General features: G+C 40.0%; 6 protein-coding genes and 1 long non-coding RNA gene across 8 annotated transcripts; 4 read left to right on the forward strand and 3 right to left on the reverse strand.

Annotated features, from left to right (window-relative positions):
- The first annotated feature begins 1,009 nt into the window (after window positions 1-1,009).
- On the forward strand, window positions 1,010-2,352 carry LOC130699384 (uncharacterized). The gene is made up of 3 exons (XM_057521739.2): window positions 1,010-1,452; window positions 1,516-1,734; window positions 1,832-2,352. The coding sequence occupies exons 1-3, from the start codon at window positions 1,206-1,208 to the stop codon at window positions 2,104-2,106; spliced, it is 741 nt and encodes a 246-aa protein (XP_057377722.1). The 5' UTR covers window positions 1,010-1,205; the 3' UTR covers window positions 2,107-2,352.
- A 236-nt stretch (window positions 2,353-2,588) lies between these two features.
- On the forward strand, window positions 2,589-5,144 carry LOC130699346 (uncharacterized). Of its 2 annotated transcripts, XM_057521688.2 has the most exons (3): window positions 2,589-2,790; window positions 2,906-4,015; window positions 4,349-5,144. In XM_057521688.2, the coding sequence occupies exons 2-3, from the start codon at window positions 3,028-3,030 to the stop codon at window positions 4,795-4,797; spliced, it is 1,437 nt and encodes a 478-aa protein (XP_057377671.1). In that variant the 5' UTR covers window positions 2,589-2,790; window positions 2,906-3,027; the 3' UTR covers window positions 4,798-5,144. The 2 variants fall into 2 exon arrangements, with proteins under 2 accessions (XP_057377671.1, XP_057377667.1); XM_057521684.2 differs by having other exon boundaries at window positions 2,906-5,144.
- Window positions 5,145-5,327: 183 nt separating this feature from the next.
- On the reverse strand, window positions 5,328-7,967 carry LOC130699352 (fatty-acid amide hydrolase 2-like). Its single transcript, XM_057521697.2, has 11 exons — window positions 7,713-7,967; window positions 7,416-7,635; window positions 7,134-7,351; window positions 7,013-7,052; window positions 6,879-6,950; window positions 6,650-6,804; window positions 6,423-6,566; window positions 6,258-6,356; window positions 6,018-6,185; window positions 5,767-5,949; window positions 5,328-5,503 (listed from the first exon to the last, which is right to left on the reverse strand). The coding sequence occupies exons 1-11, from the start codon at window positions 7,929-7,931 to the stop codon at window positions 5,402-5,404; spliced, it is 1,620 nt and encodes a 539-aa protein (XP_057377680.1). The 5' UTR covers window positions 7,932-7,967; the 3' UTR covers window positions 5,328-5,401.
- LOC130699401 (uncharacterized) lies at window positions 5,865-7,711 on the forward strand. Its single transcript, XR_009003424.2, has 5 exons — window positions 5,865-5,999; window positions 6,065-6,208; window positions 6,269-6,374; window positions 6,434-7,077; window positions 7,145-7,711. It is a non-coding gene; the product is annotated as an uncharacterized LOC130699401 (long non-coding RNA).
- A 708-nt stretch (window positions 7,968-8,675) lies between the features above and the next one.
- LOC130699381 (syntaxin-1A-like) lies at window positions 8,676-10,930 on the forward strand. Its single transcript, XM_057521732.2, has 9 exons — window positions 8,676-8,968; window positions 9,056-9,124; window positions 9,189-9,297; window positions 9,386-9,460; window positions 9,539-9,635; window positions 9,711-9,799; window positions 10,010-10,080; window positions 10,146-10,280; window positions 10,349-10,930. Exons 1-9 carry the CDS (start codon window positions 8,939-8,941, stop codon window positions 10,538-10,540), a joined length of 867 nt encoding a protein of 288 aa, XP_057377715.1. The 5' UTR covers window positions 8,676-8,938; the 3' UTR covers window positions 10,541-10,930.
- On the reverse strand, window positions 10,775-13,543 carry LOC130699351 (fatty-acid amide hydrolase 2-like). Its single transcript, XM_057521696.2, has 11 exons — window positions 13,147-13,543; window positions 12,848-13,067; window positions 12,565-12,782; window positions 12,432-12,471; window positions 12,300-12,371; window positions 12,078-12,232; window positions 11,872-12,015; window positions 11,700-11,798; window positions 11,457-11,624; window positions 11,208-11,390; window positions 10,775-11,131 (listed from the first exon to the last, which is right to left on the reverse strand). The coding sequence occupies exons 1-11, from the start codon at window positions 13,363-13,365 to the stop codon at window positions 11,030-11,032; spliced, it is 1,620 nt and encodes a 539-aa protein (XP_057377679.1). The 5' UTR covers window positions 13,366-13,543; the 3' UTR covers window positions 10,775-11,029.
- A 424-nt stretch (window positions 13,544-13,967) lies between these two features.
- LOC130699375 (UV excision repair protein RAD23 homolog B-like) lies at window positions 13,968-15,901 on the reverse strand. Its single transcript, XM_057521726.2, has 7 exons — window positions 15,689-15,901; window positions 15,506-15,584; window positions 15,205-15,439; window positions 15,057-15,147; window positions 14,728-15,003; window positions 14,373-14,669; window positions 13,968-14,314 (listed from the first exon to the last, which is right to left on the reverse strand). Exons 1-7 carry the CDS (start codon window positions 15,752-15,754, stop codon window positions 14,204-14,206), a joined length of 1,155 nt encoding a protein of 384 aa, XP_057377709.1. The 5' UTR covers window positions 15,755-15,901; the 3' UTR covers window positions 13,968-14,203.
- Between the last annotated feature and the right edge of the window lie 138 nt (window positions 15,902-16,039).

The following is a 16,039-nucleotide window of genomic DNA, read 5'->3' on the forward strand; positions in this document are numbered from 1 at the left end:
TCAATGCCGTATTAAACATCAAGAATGATGGCGACCCATATAGGGTTTGTCTGCCTGCATGGGTGACCGAAGCATCACGGTCCCGCACAATTTTATCCTTCAATGTCATTTGTCATCCTTGTTTTTTTTTCTCCAGTCTCAGAGATTTTTTCATCGGCCGCTTTCTAATTTTTTTTTAACGTGTTAAATTAAACTCTCAAAGCTGAAAACATGGATTAACTCTTTCCCCATTTCCCTGTTGCAAATGCAACTTAACTTTTTGTGCGGGTATTTGAATTCGCGTGCCCTCTCCCAATCGCCATGGGCCGCATTTAACCCTCAACAAAACAAGTAGAACAACGATAACATAGGGCTACTGAAATGCAGGATCTAGTCAAGGAAAGTCGCCACTTTCCCGAGTCAATGGAAAATCAAACGTTGCCTTTAGTATCAAGTCGTCTCATGTCTTTGTAGCAACCAAGGTAGAGCCAAAAGAGCGCAGCCGGTTAAAGCCGTTCTGTTTGTGAACAAAACCAGGTTGTACCGGTTTGCACTAGAATATGACTTTCTTTTTAAGTTAGATTTTCATGGTTGAAAATGAAAAGTACCCCAGCTGTGGCAGCAAAACAGCCCAAAACGATGATTAAAGTATGAGTCATTAGATTGGAGAAAACCCACGATTACCGACAGGTGTTGTTTCAAATGACGTCTGTTCAAGTAGTGACGCTAATTCACATCTATCACATGTATGTCCTAAATACGTTTCCAGAGATGGAACTCAATATTTTATGTACTTTTTGCAGTGCCGGTATGTCGTAGAACCCGCACAGCAAATACCCTTACCTTTGCGACAGCGCCTCATTTTTTGTGTTTGTTTACGTTTTCTTTTTTCGATGAGGCCCCCCCCCCGCTAGTCGGCCACCCACATGTCCCCCTCCACAATTTCTTTGCCCCAAACCATCTGTGAATATATAAAGGTGTTGACAACTGGGAACTTTAGTCCAGTCTGACGCACAACTGAATCTGAACACTTGCCGTTTCAATTCGTATCTTTTCCCTCCTGTACTGAAACACAGGCTTGCGAGCTTCACCTGTCGGTTATTGACTCAACTGAGTATCGAATCTGCGTTGGCCAACAGGAAAACAAACGCTGGAAAGTGCTGCGGAATAGCGACAGATTGAGCAGATAGTAAACAGACGGACGGACATAGCAGTCGACACAAAAAATGGTCGGTACTAAAACAAGATTTACGTCATACAACTGCAGCAGTTGGACTGCACGGCTGAGCCCAGTTTTCGTCATTCTGTTGGCTGTGTTTCATCTATTCGCCATGGAAGCCAATGCACAATCATCCAACATCATCACGGAAATTCGACAGGCTTTTGCTAGCCACAAAGAACTAAGCCGTGTCGCCAATTACTTGAATTTGGGTGAAAAGGAAATTTCACAAAGCCTGATGAATGGTCAGACAGGTCAGTAACTCATTTGGTGTCCTACTTCACTTGTTGTTTGTAACGATGAGTAAATCATTACAGGCAGTGGATACACTTTTTTCGCCCCTACAAATTGGGCTTTTGTACGGATGCTACCCCAAGATATCTCTGACCCCTTCTTTGTCGATGCCCAGCTACGTCAGAATGTCCTCCTTCATCATTTCGTTCGAAGCTCGTTAACACAAGACGGTCTGCTCTCGAAATCTGAGCTTATAATGGCAGATGGCAAACCAAGCACATTAACCCACAATGCCGCAAATGGTATGAAGAAATTATCTAGCGATAAGCGTATCGTTAAACAATATTTATCAGGCCAACAGTTGTCGAACTGTCATTTAACGTTTCTTCAAACGTATAGGTGGCGTTTCTATTCAAATCAACAATGCCAACATAAACCTAGAACCAATCCGCCTCGCCTCCGGCATCGTTTACATTGTTGATCAGGTCTTTGTCACGCCTCAACAGATTGACGAGGCCATCCGCAGGAATCCAGCTGTTGAAACCCCATGGGGTCCTATTGACTCACAGGGTCAAATTAATAACCAAGACGTGGAAAGCCAAACTGTCGTTGTTGATCTTGTAGCCGAATTCCTGCGAGAGGAAGCTGCCGCTGCAGCTGGTGGACACCACTAGTGCCTTCATATGCCTTTACTTTTGCATTTCGAGCAGACGCATATTTTAACTAGACATCGGTTATGCACTATGATGTCGTTTTCCCATTCCTATTTGATCCTTTAACAAAATCTCCACAAATGGATGATTCATGCACATAATTTGGCCTAGACTTTATGCTTATTTTACACAATTCGATGAGTGCATTATCTATTCTTTTAATTCATTACCGAAATACATATCGTTGTATTAAGAAGTCAAAAGAAACATTTTATGATATTTTGTGGGATCCAGAAACAGATACTGCACTCGGATGAATTTTCCTATTTATGTGGCAACAATTCGAAATATTTAATTCCACAGTTTTTTTTTTCATTTTTAAAAGTTTAAACGAATATTATTACTGATTTTAAATGAAGATTCTGAAATGTGTAAAAGAAATTCAGAAAATGCCATCGGTCAGTGAATGCTACCATCACAAGCCATTTCACGGCGCCAACAAAAATGTACATTCGTTTAATTTGAAATCAATTTATCTAAAAGGAAATCATTGAACACCGTTCGAAAAAGTCTAAAGATTCCAATTCAGCAAATATTTTCGTTAAAATTTCGAAAAGAAATTTTAAAAATGAAAACAAATGTGCTTAATCGAACCTGCAACTTCAGTCATCATCTGAAAAGAGATACAGACACCAGCGATATTCGGTAAAAATATTGAATTTTCTTAATGTTTTCTGCTACAAGAAAAACGAAGCACATTCAAAAATGTTTTTAACATCGCTTTTCTCTTTGCTGCCCTTGTGGCCACAAACACGTACAGAACCGCAGATCAGAAAAAGTTTCCCTCCTGAAGACCCAGATCAGCTGACTGATGAGAAACTTAAAAACGCATCAAACCAAAACGGCAAGGATTCAACATTCTTTTGGTTCGAGAATGAAGGAATGCCAATCTCTCGCAGCAGACGCTACTCACAGCTGAATGATGAGAAACTTAAAAACGCATCAAACCAAAACGACAAGAATTCAACACTCTTTTGGTTTGAGAACGAAGGAATCCCACCCTGTCGCAGCAGACGCCATTCACAGCTTCATCGCGACGCAGCGGCGCATCAACACCATCTGAATGCAGTAACCGCCCAGCATGTGGACAAGAAGATTAATCCCCAACACGCGTCCATCTTTATCCCAACTTCTGTACCAGTGGATGAAGTTCTGCCTTTTGTGGCCATCGACATCGATGTTGAAGACAATGGAGACCAAGTAGGTGAAGTTCTGCCTTTTGTGGCCATCGACATCGATGTTGAAGACAATGGAGACCAAACGGATGAGAAATCTGCAAACCAATTGCCACCAGTTGACAAGGTTAATCCCTATCGATTGGTTAAGGCCAGCGGTGTTAAATCCTCCCCTAGGCCGGTCTACCCGATTGTAACGGGATTTCCACCACCAATACCTGAAGAGTACCAGGACCGAACTTGGCCCATCCAAGAAGGACGTGAACATGTGTCCATCTTTGTCCCAACTGTTGTACCAGTAGGTGAAGTTCTGCCTTTTGTGGCCATCGACATCGATGTTGAAGACAATGGAGACCAAGTAGGTGAAGTTCTGCCTTTTGTGGCCATCGACATCGATGTTGAAGACAATGGAGACCAAACGGATGAGAAATCTGCAAATCAATTGCCACCAGTTGACAAGGTTAATCCCTATCGATTGGTTAAGGCCAACGGTGTTAAATCCTCACCGAGACCGGTCTACCCGATGGTAACGGGATTTCCACCACCCATACCTCAAGAGTACCAGGAACGAAACTGGCCCAGCCAAGAAAGAAGTGAACGCGTATCCATCTTTGTCCCAACTGTTGTACCAGTAGGTGAAGTTCTGCCTTTTGTGGCCATCGACATCGATGTTGAAGACAATGGAGACCAAGTAGGTGAAGTACTGCCTTTTGTGGCCATCGACATCGATGTTGAAGACAATGAAGACCAAGTAGGTGAAGTTCTGCCTTTTGTGGCCATCGACATCGATGTTGAAGACAATGAAGACCAAACGGATGAGAAATCTGCAAACCAATTGCCACCAGTTGACAAGGTTAATCCCTATCGATTGGTTAAGGCCAGCGGTGTTAAATCCTCACCGAGACCGGTCTACCCGATGGTAACGGGATTTCCACCACCAATACCTGAAGAGTACCAGGACCGAAGCTGGCCTAGCCACGAAGGAAGTGAACATGTGTCCATCTTTGTCCCAACTGTTGTACCAGTAGGTGAAGTACTGCCTTTTGTGGCCATCGACATCGATGTTGATGACAATGAAGACCAAACGTTTGAGCAATCTGCAAACCAACACCACCCGGCTGTCACGGGATTTCCAACATCGATACTTAGCCTAGACGGAAATGAATTCATGACTGTCTTCATCCCAACTTTTGTATCGGTAGAAGAAATTCCTCCTTCTGTGGCATTCGATGAACAACCTGCATCTGGGCAATGCGATCAAAGACACCTGGACAATTGCCAAGACCTACCTTCTTCTCGATCAACCACTAAGTCGCCACCGCAGTGCCAAGTAGTAACTAGAATTATCGACGCCGAAGAGAGTGTCAACTGGCCAGGGATACCGGACCTGTGCCTAGAAGACTGGCCTATAACAATACAACAGCCTTCATTGAAACGAATACTTGGCTTGGAAACGTGGTCCGACATTTTTTTTTAACTTTAATGTTCGCTCGAACTGAACCATCGCTCTTTCCGTGTAGCAATCCAAAGGGACTGGTCTGCTAACCCGCTAAAGGTGTTGTTCATCGCCGCGAATAGGGGGACTTGCCTTACTTTTCTGCTTCACTTGCCTTCTTCACGGCGCAGCTTGAATGCATGTGTTGGGATGTCAGTATTGCACTTATACTCGTTAAAAGTGCTTGCTGGTATCTCGACGCTTGCTTCCGCTAGTCTGAAGAAGATCAAATGATGGCAGAAAATGTATAGGTTGTCTCACTGTTCGCGGCAATGATTCACCTACCTTTACGGGGGATTCTATCCTTAAAATAGTTGTTCGGTTCCTAAGGTGCGCTACCCGGAACATGACGCTTCAAAATTCTGTAAATAAGTCTTTCAATAAAAAATTCTGTTCCATAATTTGAACATCTTATTATTTATTTTTATTTTTAAACATTGCATTTTATTCCGATTTACACGATAGACGGCGGTCCCGAAACAAGATGAACACCAAAACTAATTAATATGGCCTTTGAGTTGTAATAAAAAACATCGCGTAATGCACAAGGTGACTAGTGACTAATCCTTACAAATGCATTGACGCATTAACAGGTTATGGGGGAGGATGGCACCCATCCGCCAAATGCTTGTTCTAGTTCAGCTGCCACTGCCAGTGTCAGATGATCATTATGCAGGTTACCGATAACCTTAATCAAACATAAAAATAAATCAAAGTTAAATATCACAGAGGAAATTAGTTGACTAGACGTAAGCTAAAGATAAAGTTGTTGGTTCACAAGACGTTTTTTTCATCTTTTTCTACCGCACTTTGTCTACTATTATGCCATTTTGGCATAACTATAAAAAGAGGAAGGGAGAGATTTTGTAGCGCGAATTCACAAAAGGGTTAGGCGATAGTAATAGACAAAGCTGGGTAAAAGAAGAGTGAAAAAACAACCGCCAAAAAGACCTGTATTCCTAGTGGAACGCCCCAAGATCCAAGACCTAGTGGCACTTGGGTGACTGGGAAACCGAGCACGTTGAAAATGGCTACGTAAGCAAAGTTGAAAGGCCTTGTTAACGACTGATTGTGATAAAAGGCAGCAGTAGGATGAGTTGGAACAAGTAGAACTCCGCCATCACCCAAGACTTCCTGTGTGTGAATAATACAAAGGAGTAACATTTAAATTTCATCTGTAAAAGGTAACAAAAACAAATCACTTGTAATTGTAGTCGTAGGTCATCACACATGGCCCTCATTTTCACAGACAATGGATGAGATGATGGAGGACACAGTTTTTCCAAGAATCCCATAGCAAGGGCAAACAAAGTGTGGTCACACTTGCCAATACAAAACTTAAGAAATTCTGCTACCAGTGAAATTTGGCCCTGGTCAGACATGTTGGGAAAATGTAAGACATTTTTTTATCATGCATTTAGTTGATGTTGTAGGTTATCTACCTTTCTCATAGCCAATTCAGCAACAAATGGTGGATTACCAGCTGAGGTCATTTTGACGGACCACATTTCCATTGCATGATACAATAGAGGCAGTTTCAACTGGTGACGATGGAATAGGTAAGTACTTGGAATCATATTTGTGACAAAGAAATTAACAAACTATACTTTTTGGACAGATACATTGTAAGTGTCCCGGATATGGTGAACTACTTTTCTCTGAGCCTTCTTTAAATCTGGATGAACACGACTTAGCAGAGGATTCTTTCCAAAGTGTTCCATGTAAAAGTAACGTATTTTGGACAAGGAAACCTGTTTGGTAATAATTTAAATGATTCGTGAAACATTACCTGCATGTTTTTGTGCCAATCACAGACATACTTTGTTCAATGTACCTTTTTATCCAGGTTAAGCTGCTTGACGTTATCACCAGCAAGAACCCGATACATTGGCAACAGATCGCAGCAGAAACGGCTCATTGGTCCGGTAACTAGATAAGTCTGAAGAACTTTTTCAGCTACTGGTTGCTGCTCGTGATTACTCACAATTCCTGGAGTCAAATAGGACGAAAATCTTGCCAACAACGCATCGTAAATATTACAACGTGAAATTTTTTAACTGAACCTGACGTGGGTTTATGCCCAAAGATTCCGTTGAAGAATGCCGGTAAGCGGATCGATCCACCAATATCGGAGCCTTTTGGAAAATTGAAATTTCTTCAACCATTTCGTTCTGAACGCATGTCTAAACTAAATTACCGATGCCAAATGGGGATCCAGCAGCTGCAAGCAGACCGGCCTTATAAACCCAGAGAGAATCATCAGTAACTGCATTACCATTTGTTGAATACTTAGATTTGTCTTAATGTTTTTTTTATACCTCTCCACCAGATGAACCTCCAACCGTTCTGTTAACATCATAAGGGTTGCGCGATCGGCCGTACACGTTATTAAGCGATTCCCACCACATGCACATTTCCGGAACGTTCGTGATAGCCAACATAATGGCTCCAGCCTTCTTCATGAGAACCACAACATCAGAATCAAATTCACCAATAATATCCTTGCGTTTGACTAGGCCCGATGTGTAATGCAATCCTAAACATCTGCAAGTTATTTCGTTTCGAAAGAAACAAACCAGTTTTTCCCAGTCTATTTGTACCGGCCACAGAGAAACAATCCTTAATGGTGAATGGAACTCCAAGAAAAGGAGTTTCCTCCTCAAGGCTTTTTTCATCTTTTTTCCCAGACTGAAGCAATAGGTCCACCTTCCGGGCCTCTTCCAGTGCCAGATCGAACCGATTGTCAACGACACAGTTGACGATGGGGTTAACTGCTTCAATTCTACGTATAAAGGTCTTGACAACTTCCTCGCTCGTTATCTATTAAAATGAACTTAAATTTCAGAAGTTGAATTCATTTACATTTAAATTAACGAATGAACAGGAACTAGTTTCACCTCTTGCGTTCTGATTTTTTTAGCAAGACTAGTTGCACTCTCTAACAAGATTGAATTATCTATAGCAGGTAACGGAGTTTTTTCTTTATTTCGATAAACGAACCAAAATATGACATTGGAAAAAATCTCTATCGTTCTGAACAAAACGGTGAGGAGAAGCGCCGCAAACCAAGTAAAATTTTTCATTTTCTCTTCCTGGCACCCCGCATGTGTAGCCATTTCTACTGAATTTGTAAGACGTTCAAAAAAAAAATTTTTTTTACTACTTTCCCGTGAAATCTAAGCACACGCACTATAGGACGCGCAAGTGGAAATAGTATTTCGTTTTGTCATTATCATCTTTGTTGGTTTATCTACTTGGTCTTGTTTCGAGACTCGGATAGCAAAAGATGCGTACGAGATAATTCTGTACGAATAGTATCTCGGTTTAGGACGACTATTGTGTTTACTTTCTGTTCAAGCAACAAAAAACAAACATATCTTATTAGGGAAGGTAGGAACTGCAAAGAAACCAGGGGTTTATGAGGCATTCTAAGGGCAAAATAATGGATAAGCAGTGACATTCTTCTAAACCACGTTGTGTTCTGCAATTTAATGCTGAATAATTTTTCGTCATGCGTCTGCTGAACGTGCAGAAAACCAGCGCGTAAGTGACAGATGAAAGGGAAAAAGTTGAATGAGGGCGAAATGAAGACGAGTTGTTATGGATTTGTGGTGAAAATACAGTATTTTTTTTTTCAATTAAAAATGCGGGTATTTCTTCTTCATATGGGTTTTCTGTTCTTCGTCTGCCGGCTCTAAGGAAAAAAAGAGAATCGATATACAATAGCAGACCATCGCCATAGCCATTCCTCCAAATACAATTTATCTCAGGTTTGTACAAGTCATCTCATCAAGTGATCCACAAGAAAAAAGAAAAATAAATTCAAGTCAGAAAATACGTTGTGCAAGGCAAATGGATTAGAATGTGGGCTACATACATTCTTTTTCAGAAAACATTTGGAACAATTGAAAAAGAAAAGAATAACAGTGTTCTAGCAAAATTTATTCAGGATTCCGTGTAAGACACGTCGAACGGGACGTGCTTCTGATTATAACGACTTGTGTCGTAATGCGGTTTTCATTATCGTCAGCTGGTAGTGTGGACCTCGAATGTATATCAACAAGTGGGTTGGTCATAAGAAAACTAAATTTTTCTGTTGTCAAACAAAAAGTTATTCTTAACAATGCCAAAAGACAGATTAGCTGAATTGCATGTACATAAAAAACTTATTTAATTAGTCTTTTAACCATTACTTTGAGTTTTTATTCCTATAGTTTGGTACCCTTTATCTAATTAATAGGCAAAAAATGGAGGACATCAATGTGATGAAGAAGACACTTTGTTGGAAGTTCGGATACATCCATCTAAGGTATTAATGTCTTGCTTGGAATGTATGACAATTAATTAATATACGAAATTTTTCCATTGAATAGTTTTATCAAAGAACAGAAGTTCTTGAGGCATCATTATGTAAAATTCAAGAACAAATAAATCAGCAGAAAATCCTGCAAGAAAGTGTTCTTGCCTCCTCAACAAATCAAAGTAATGAATGTTTAGAGTTTAATGAAAAAGGAAACAGTGATTGTTTGATAATTTGCATTTTTCCTGTCCATTCTGTTGGTCACCTTAGGTTCAAAGGAGAACCTGGAGAGGGTATCAAAGTCAATCACAACAAATATGATGCAGACTGGAAAAGACCTGAAAGGTGTTGATCATGTACGTTACACTCTTGGAACGGGATTTTTAAAAATTGCTATTTTTTGTTTATTAACGTTTTCGCAAGATTTGAAATTGGCAGCCGCCAAGGATTTTCACAATCGGAAAATTACCGAAACAGAATTTCGTATGGTTAACAATTTGCAATCATCTCTAACCATTAGGTCAATATTGCCTATTTTCAACTTTTTATTAGCTTTGTTAATAGATTTGCTAGGTATTTACGCATTCTTTTACAGATTTCAGGCATTATGGGACGAATTATGTTGTATTCGCAACGCGTACGAAAGTAAATGCAAAAGAAGGATTCAACGCCAGTTGGAGATCGGTGAGTTCATGACGCGAACTTCGTGCTACTTGATTAGCACGAAATAGGCAATCAATCTTTTGATTTTTTTTATTTTTATTTAAGTAGACTTCATCAAACGAGTTTACAATACCTTACTGTTTTTGTATCTATCTATTCTGAATCTATTATTATTATTATTTTTTTTTTTTTTTTTAATTTTTTTATTTTTTTTTTTTTTTTTTGCAACAGCTGGCTACGAAATGGGCGATGACGAAGTTGAGACTGCGCTGACTTCTGGATTATCAGTCTTTTCAAAAGAGGTACTCTAACCACAATCTCTTAATGTGATTCTTGTGATGATTCCAGCCACTTAGTTGTAATTCAGTTCGGGGAATGTGAAGCTGCAAAATTGGCTCTCCGCGACCTTGAAAACAGACGTCAAGAATTGCTCGGCTTGGAGAAGAATATACAAGAAATGCATGACTTGTTTGTGGAACTCAACCTTTTAGTAGAGTGCCAGGTAAATTTTTATCGATTTTCTTTTTATGCGTTTTTTCGATAATTTCTTATGTATTTACACTCACGTAGGGTGAAGTTGTTAACAGCATAGAAAAGAATGTTAGTCAGGCGGTAGGCAATGTAGAAGGCGGGAAGCACCATTTGCAAGAAGCAAAGCAGAAACAGACATCGTTCCGCAAAAAAAAGGTCGTTTGCATTGCCGTTGTTGTTGGAATGCTAGTCCTGGCAGTCGTCATCACAATATCCATTATTTTCGGATAGACACAAGTATCTCATTCTTGGTTTGATTCTTAGGCTATTGTAAAATAATTTGGTGACGGCAGTTCACAAAGCTGCAAGTTCAACTATTCGGTCCAGAATTTGTTAGAGGTACCTTAGTGGTTGGAATTTCGCACGTTTTATTTTTAGCTTTCATTTGTTATTTCTTTTCTTGTTTTCCCGTTCGATCATCTACATAGTAATTTAGATTTAGCGTGACTTAGTTTACATTCCAAATTAGGGATTAATAAGAAGTTTGTATTATGCAGTAATTGTACACTGATACCGTTTAACTTGCTATCGGAATGCAATTATTTGTGCCACAAATAGACTCCGACTTATAAGACAGCAAAAAATATTTGTAGAAGCAAAGAAGTAAACAACTAGCATATTTCTTCATTTCAACTTGAAGTGTAGATAATTTCACTGATGTATTCCGTCTGATCGTGATGTGTTATCTTCATGATGGATAAAAGAGACCGTTGGAAGCGGTCAACAAGTTATGGTGGAAGGTGATACCCAACCGCCAAATGCACGTTCGAGTTCGGCTGCGACAGCTAGAGTCAGGTGGTCGTTATGCAAATTGCCAACAACCTGTGTTCGTTAAAATGTTACATTGTACAAATGGAACAGGATCTTGTATGAATGTATTTTGTTAATTGAAAATTACCTGAACTCCTAACGGGACGCCCCACGATCCGAGACCAAGAGGTACTTGTGTGACAGGAAAGCCGAGCACATTAAAAATTGCTGTGTAGGCGGCGTTGAGCGGCTTCGTAAGCGGCTGATTGTGGTACAAAGCCGGAGTTGGATGGGGTGGCACGAACAAAACGCCATCGTCTCCCAGCAGTTCCTGCAAATAAGTAAAATATTTTTAAAGAAAACATCCATCTACTAAATGATATGTTTTTATTTTTACCTGTAGTTCGCGTCGCAATTCATCGCACATGGCCATCATTTTGACAGATGTCGGATGTGTTGAATCGAGGCTAAATTTTTCTAGGAAACCCATTGCAAGACCAGGCAAAGTGTAGTCAGATTGTCCAACGCAAAACTTGAGCAACTCGGTCCCAATTGAGACTTCACCCTAACAAATAGGTAATTTTAGAAGTATACTTCGATTTTTTGTTCAGATAGACTAAGAATGTGGTCAGCGAAATACCTGTCTCATTGCTAATTCCGCTGCAAAAGATGGGTTCCCACCGGTACTCATTTTCACAAACCAAATTTCCATTGCGTGGTAGAACTTTGAAAATTCAACCTATTGAAAGAGCTGTTAGATTCAGAGAAGTGGAAGCAAATACTATAAACTACGTGCTAATCTCTCTACTTACTTTCTGAACGGGGATGTTGTAAGCCTGCTGAATGTGACGAACTACCTTCATCTGAGCCTCCTTTAGATCAGGGTGAACACGACTTAATAGCGGAACTTTACCAAAATTTTCCATGTAAAAGTACCGTAATTTGGTAACCTTAACCTAGATAATTAAGACGGCGATAATATTCATGGATTGAACAGTGATTAGTTGTTAATGCCTACCTTTTCATCTAATTTAAGCTTGGCTATGTTATCAGACGCTAAAATCCGAAACATCGGCATTAGATCTGAACAGAAGCGACTCATAGGTCCGGTAACAAGAAACGTCTGGAGAACTTTTTCAGCTACCGGTTGCTGTTCAAAGTTACTTACAATTCCTGGATTTACGTATCGAAAATTAAATAGTAATTAATTACATTTGCCAATTTTCTAGTGTAACTGCACCTCTTGTTGGCTTATGTCCAAATATTCCGTTGAAGAAGGCTGGCATACGGATGGATCCTCCAATATCAGAGCCTTTTCAAAGAAATGGGGTTAAGAAATTGCAACAACGATGCCATATAATCATTAAAATACCGATGCCAAATGGAGAACCACCAGATGCAAGCAAAGCGGCCTTAAAAAAGAAAAAAGAAAAGAAGAAAGACAGAAAAAAAAAGGGATTTAATGGTTATTACTAAGTACGAATTGTCAGTTACAGTTCACCTACCTCTCCACCTGATGAGCCACCGACTATTCTATTGGTATCGTAGGGGTTGCGTGACCGACCATATACTTTATTGTTTGATTCCCACCACATGCAAAGTTCAGACACGTTTGTGACGGCCAAAATTATGGCACCCGCCTTTTTCATAAGTGCCACAACGTCGGAATCAAACTGACCTATGATATCTTTGCGCTTAACTAAACCAGCAGTGTAGCGCAAACCTATTACAAACAACACAATCAACCACATTCATGTCATACATATTTGTGATGAAGACAGTGTATACCTGTCACTGAAAAGCAATCTTTAATTGTGAACGGAACTCCAAGAAAAGGTGTCTCTAATTCAAGAGTCTCTTTGTCCTTTTGCCCTGATTGAATCAGCTGGTCCACCTTTTGTGCCTCTTTTAGTGCCAGCTCGAATCGATTGTCAACAACACAGTTTATAATTGGATTGATCGCCTGGATTCTGCCAATAAACACCTTGACCACTTCTTCACTGGTAACCTAAAAAAATTTCCATTTAGTTTGGTAGTTGGGGTTACACATTGAATCTAAAATAGTGTAGCAGTGTATGTTATTCCACCTTTTGATTTCTGATTTTTCGGGCTAAATTTGAAGCACTCTCTAACAAGAGTAAATTCTCTATTGGTGGCAAAATAGTTTTTTCTTTTTTTGTGTGAATAAACCAGAATATCACATCTGTAATAACCTCAACAATTCGGAAGAATACTGTTAAAAGAATTCCAACAAACCATGCTTTGTTTTTTACTCTTTCTTTTTGACACCATGCTTGTGGAGCCATTTTGTAGGTAATGGACTTTTGTCAAAGAAACGGTAAAGCCGTAAATGCTTTTTTTTTTTTTTCACGCGAACGCTATATTCGAGCAAAGATGGCACGATTAACGATAGCTTTACGTTTACTTTAGGCAAGTGGGATCAAAAGGAATGTTTGTTGACTGATATCGTAGTTTCCTATCAACAATAATTATAAAAATACTGTTGGAAGATTTATCACAGGTAATCAGCAACATTGACTGGACGGTGTTTTCCTTTTAACAAGCATCTAGATACACTTTACTTTTGTTTTGGTAGTCTTGGCGTCATCTTGCGGTAAGCAAAAGCATTTTTACTACAAATCATACCTCGAACAGTCTCACGAAAAATTGCAGCAAAAAACTTGAACGAATTTTGGAGATGGACGGAAACGATTTTGACTAGTAGTGCTTTCACTTGCTATACTAACTGCACTAATGAAAGGCTCATGTCATCCTCTCAATGTTGCTGTATTTCTATTTTCAAAAGAAAGGCAAGTGCTGGTACACGGCACAACACAGAAAGATTACTTAAAGAACATTTCAGGATGACATTTTGAATAAGGAGTAATGATGCAAAGAAACGCTCCTCGAAACAATACAAGGGTTTTATTGTGTTGCGGGAAACAGCAAGTACTGAACTGCAAAATGAACGTCGCTCTAGTAGAAAAGTAGGTGAACAGAGAAGATGGTGATAACTAGAGTGAACATTTTATACAGGAAGAAAACCGGCAAATTTTACAATTAACACAGCATCTCTTCCATAATTTCTGTAATCCAATCCATCGCGTGCCATTTGCAAATTTTCTTCCGGCATTTCATTAACGTTTAGTCGTCAAAATTTTGCGAAAGGAGAAAATTAGCCGCCAAATTTTCGTTCTTTTCACACGCGAAATATGCCTGAACTACCAGATGTTCAGGGAACCCCAACGCTTTCAACTGTAAGTAAATGAATACATATTTTTTTATTCCAAAATAATTATACAACACCTAATACCCTTTCAATTGCTTCCTTATCTTGAGGTGTAACGTGAATGACACCAGGAGCAAAGTAGTCTCCGGCACCTTCCTCTTGGCCTTGGCGAGGGGATTCTGCCGTCCTTCCACTTCCTGTCCCTGATTGAGCACCACTAGCAGGAGCAACGCTAGCTGAACCGGCTGCACCTGAAGCTGGCTCGGTAAGCATTCGAAAGAAGGCTGCTTGATTTTGAGAAATCATTTGAAGAAGTGCAGGGTTTGTTTGACCAATTTGCTGCAAAATAGCATTGAGAAGAGATGGGTTTTGCTGGACCACCTGAAAGCAAAAAACCGTTCGAATATATCTACAGGGAAAAAGGTTAAGAACGTAGTACTTGTCGCATTTGCGCGAATTGAGGTTGACTGCGTAAGAAAGCTAGAGGATCTTCACCAGGAGCCAGTTCGTCTCCTTCTTCACCTTCTCCTTCCATAGATAACGCTGCTTCCGATTGTCCTCTACCCCCGAGAATAAATTCAAGTGCTGCATCATCTTGTCCTTGTCCACCACCAGGAGCACCTTCACCAGCTTCTGCTCTATCAGGTATTCCAGTCAGAAGATACTCTACCGCTCTATCTGGGTTGTTAAAACTGGCTCTCAGAGCTCGTTCCACCTACACAAACACATGATTACAGTCAGTTTTGGCAGTGATGCATTGAAACAAACCTGGTCACGAGGGTAGCCCATATCCATAATGTTCTGTACCATTTGGTTATAATCATCACCAACAATCAAAGCTGATTCAGCAGCCAATAACCTTTAAGGATAGCATTAGGGTAACCTTAGTTTATCACAAATGTAAATTAAAACATACCCTGTAGAAACTGAAGCATCTCCGGCTGCAGTGACTGGTGCTGAAACAACTGGGGCTGGAGCTGGGGTTGGTGCTGCAACAGGGGCAGGTGTAGTGGCCACCGACTGAGCTGTGGCTTCAGGTGGGGTGATCGTTGCAGGTTCACTAGCCTTTGGCTTTGTAACCATAATGACAATGAACTTTTTTTCATTTATGCCATGCTCAGCTAAAACACTATGGTCGTCTAATATTTTTCCTATTGGTAAACAAAAAAGACGGTAAGTTGACGAATTCAGCAAATAAGGCTTTTTCCAGGTACAACCTGCATAGATGAGCTTCTGGCCAACAGCTGGATAGTCAACTCCTTTTTCATTCTCAATTTTTTCCTTTAATGTTTTGACCTGTTATAGTTGCCAAGTAAAGCACACACAAAAAAAAAAAAAAAAAAAAATAGCATGACTCAACTAAATGCTCAACGTTGATCTAGCCGGAGATAGTCTGTTACCGTGCTAGCAGGGTCAATTTCAATTTGAAACGTAGTATTCTGAAGGGTTTTAAACGTCACCAACATTTTCTGTTAACGATCACGATTTTGAGTTAAACGATATCGTAAATGCGTTTCTTCCAAGAAATCCGATAGAAACACCGCAATTAAACCCAAAACTTTTACGACCGAAATTTTAATCACGTCAAAGTCGCCATGCGAGCACCGGGGTTGCCGATGTCGAAGTTAAACGACTGAAGTGAACATTTTATTAACAGACATCAATAAATGCCTGTCCTGCAGATACTTGCTCCTCCGAAATTATCAAAATACAAAACAAATAACTTTTCAATATTTAAGCATCTGTTTTTT

Source organism: Daphnia carinata, chromosome 7 (assembly GCF_022539665.2).
Source record: "Daphnia carinata strain CSIRO-1 chromosome 7, CSIRO_AGI_Dcar_HiC_V3, whole genome shotgun sequence".
NCBI lineage: Eukaryota > Metazoa > Arthropoda > Branchiopoda > Diplostraca > Daphniidae > Daphnia > Daphnia carinata.

Bases quoted from the DNA above. Each gene is read 5' to 3' on its own strand.
- LOC130699346 (XM_057521684.2), top strand. From the start codon at position 3,028: ATGCCAATCTCTCGCAGCAGACGCTACTCACAGCTGAATGATGAGAAA.
- LOC130699384 (XM_057521739.2), top strand. From the start codon at position 1,206: ATGGTCGGTACTAAAACAAGATTTACGTCATACAACTGCAGCAGTTGG. The intron at 1,453-1,515 runs GTCAGTAACTCA...AAATCATTACAG, and splicing joins CCTGATGAATGGTCAGACAG to GCAGTGGATACACTTTTTTC. The intron at 1,735-1,831 runs GTATGAAGAAAT...TCAAACGTATAG, and splicing joins AACCCACAATGCCGCAAATG to GTGGCGTTTCTATTCAAATC.
- LOC130699352 (XM_057521697.2), bottom strand. From the start codon at position 7,931: ATGGCTACACATGCGGGGTGCCAGGAAGAGAAAATGAAAAATTTTACT. The intron at 6,951-7,012 runs GTAATTTAGTTT...ATTTTCCAAAAG, and splicing joins TGGATCCCCATTTGGCATCG to GCTCCGATATTGGTGGATCG. The intron at 5,950-6,017 runs GTGATTTGTTTT...ATTCACACACAG, and splicing joins ACCTACGACTACAATTACAA to GAAGTCTTGGGTGATGGCGG.
- LOC130699375 (XM_057521726.2), bottom strand. From the start codon at position 15,754: ATGTTGGTGACGTTTAAAACCCTTCAGAATACTACGTTTCAAATTGAA. The intron at 15,148-15,204 runs GTATGTTTTAAT...CTATCCTTAAAG, and splicing joins GATGCTTCAGTTTCTACAGG to GTTATTGGCTGCTGAATCAG. The intron at 15,004-15,056 runs GTTTGTTTCAAT...GTGTTTGTGTAG, and splicing joins TGGGCTACCCTCGTGACCAG to GTGGAACGAGCTCTGAGAGC.
- LOC130699351 (XM_057521696.2), bottom strand. From the start codon at position 13,365: ATGGCTCCACAAGCATGGTGTCAAAAAGAAAGAGTAAAAAACAAAGCA. The intron at 12,783-12,847 runs GTATACACTGTC...TGTTTGTAATAG, and splicing joins AGATTGCTTTTCAGTGACAG to GTTTGCGCTACACTGCTGGT. The intron at 11,625-11,699 runs GTATTTCGCTGA...CCTATTTGTTAG, and splicing joins CGGAATTAGCAATGAGACAG to GGTGAAGTCTCAATTGGGAC.
- LOC130699381 (XM_057521732.2), top strand. From the start codon at position 8,939: ATGCCAAAAGACAGATTAGCTGAATTGCAT. The intron at 9,461-9,538 runs GTGTTGATCATG...CGTTTTCGCAAG, and splicing joins GACTGGAAAAGACCTGAAAG to ATTTGAAATTGGCAGCCGCC. The intron at 10,281-10,348 runs GTAAATTTTTAT...ACACTCACGTAG, and splicing joins ACCTTTTAGTAGAGTGCCAG to GGTGAAGTTGTTAACAGCAT.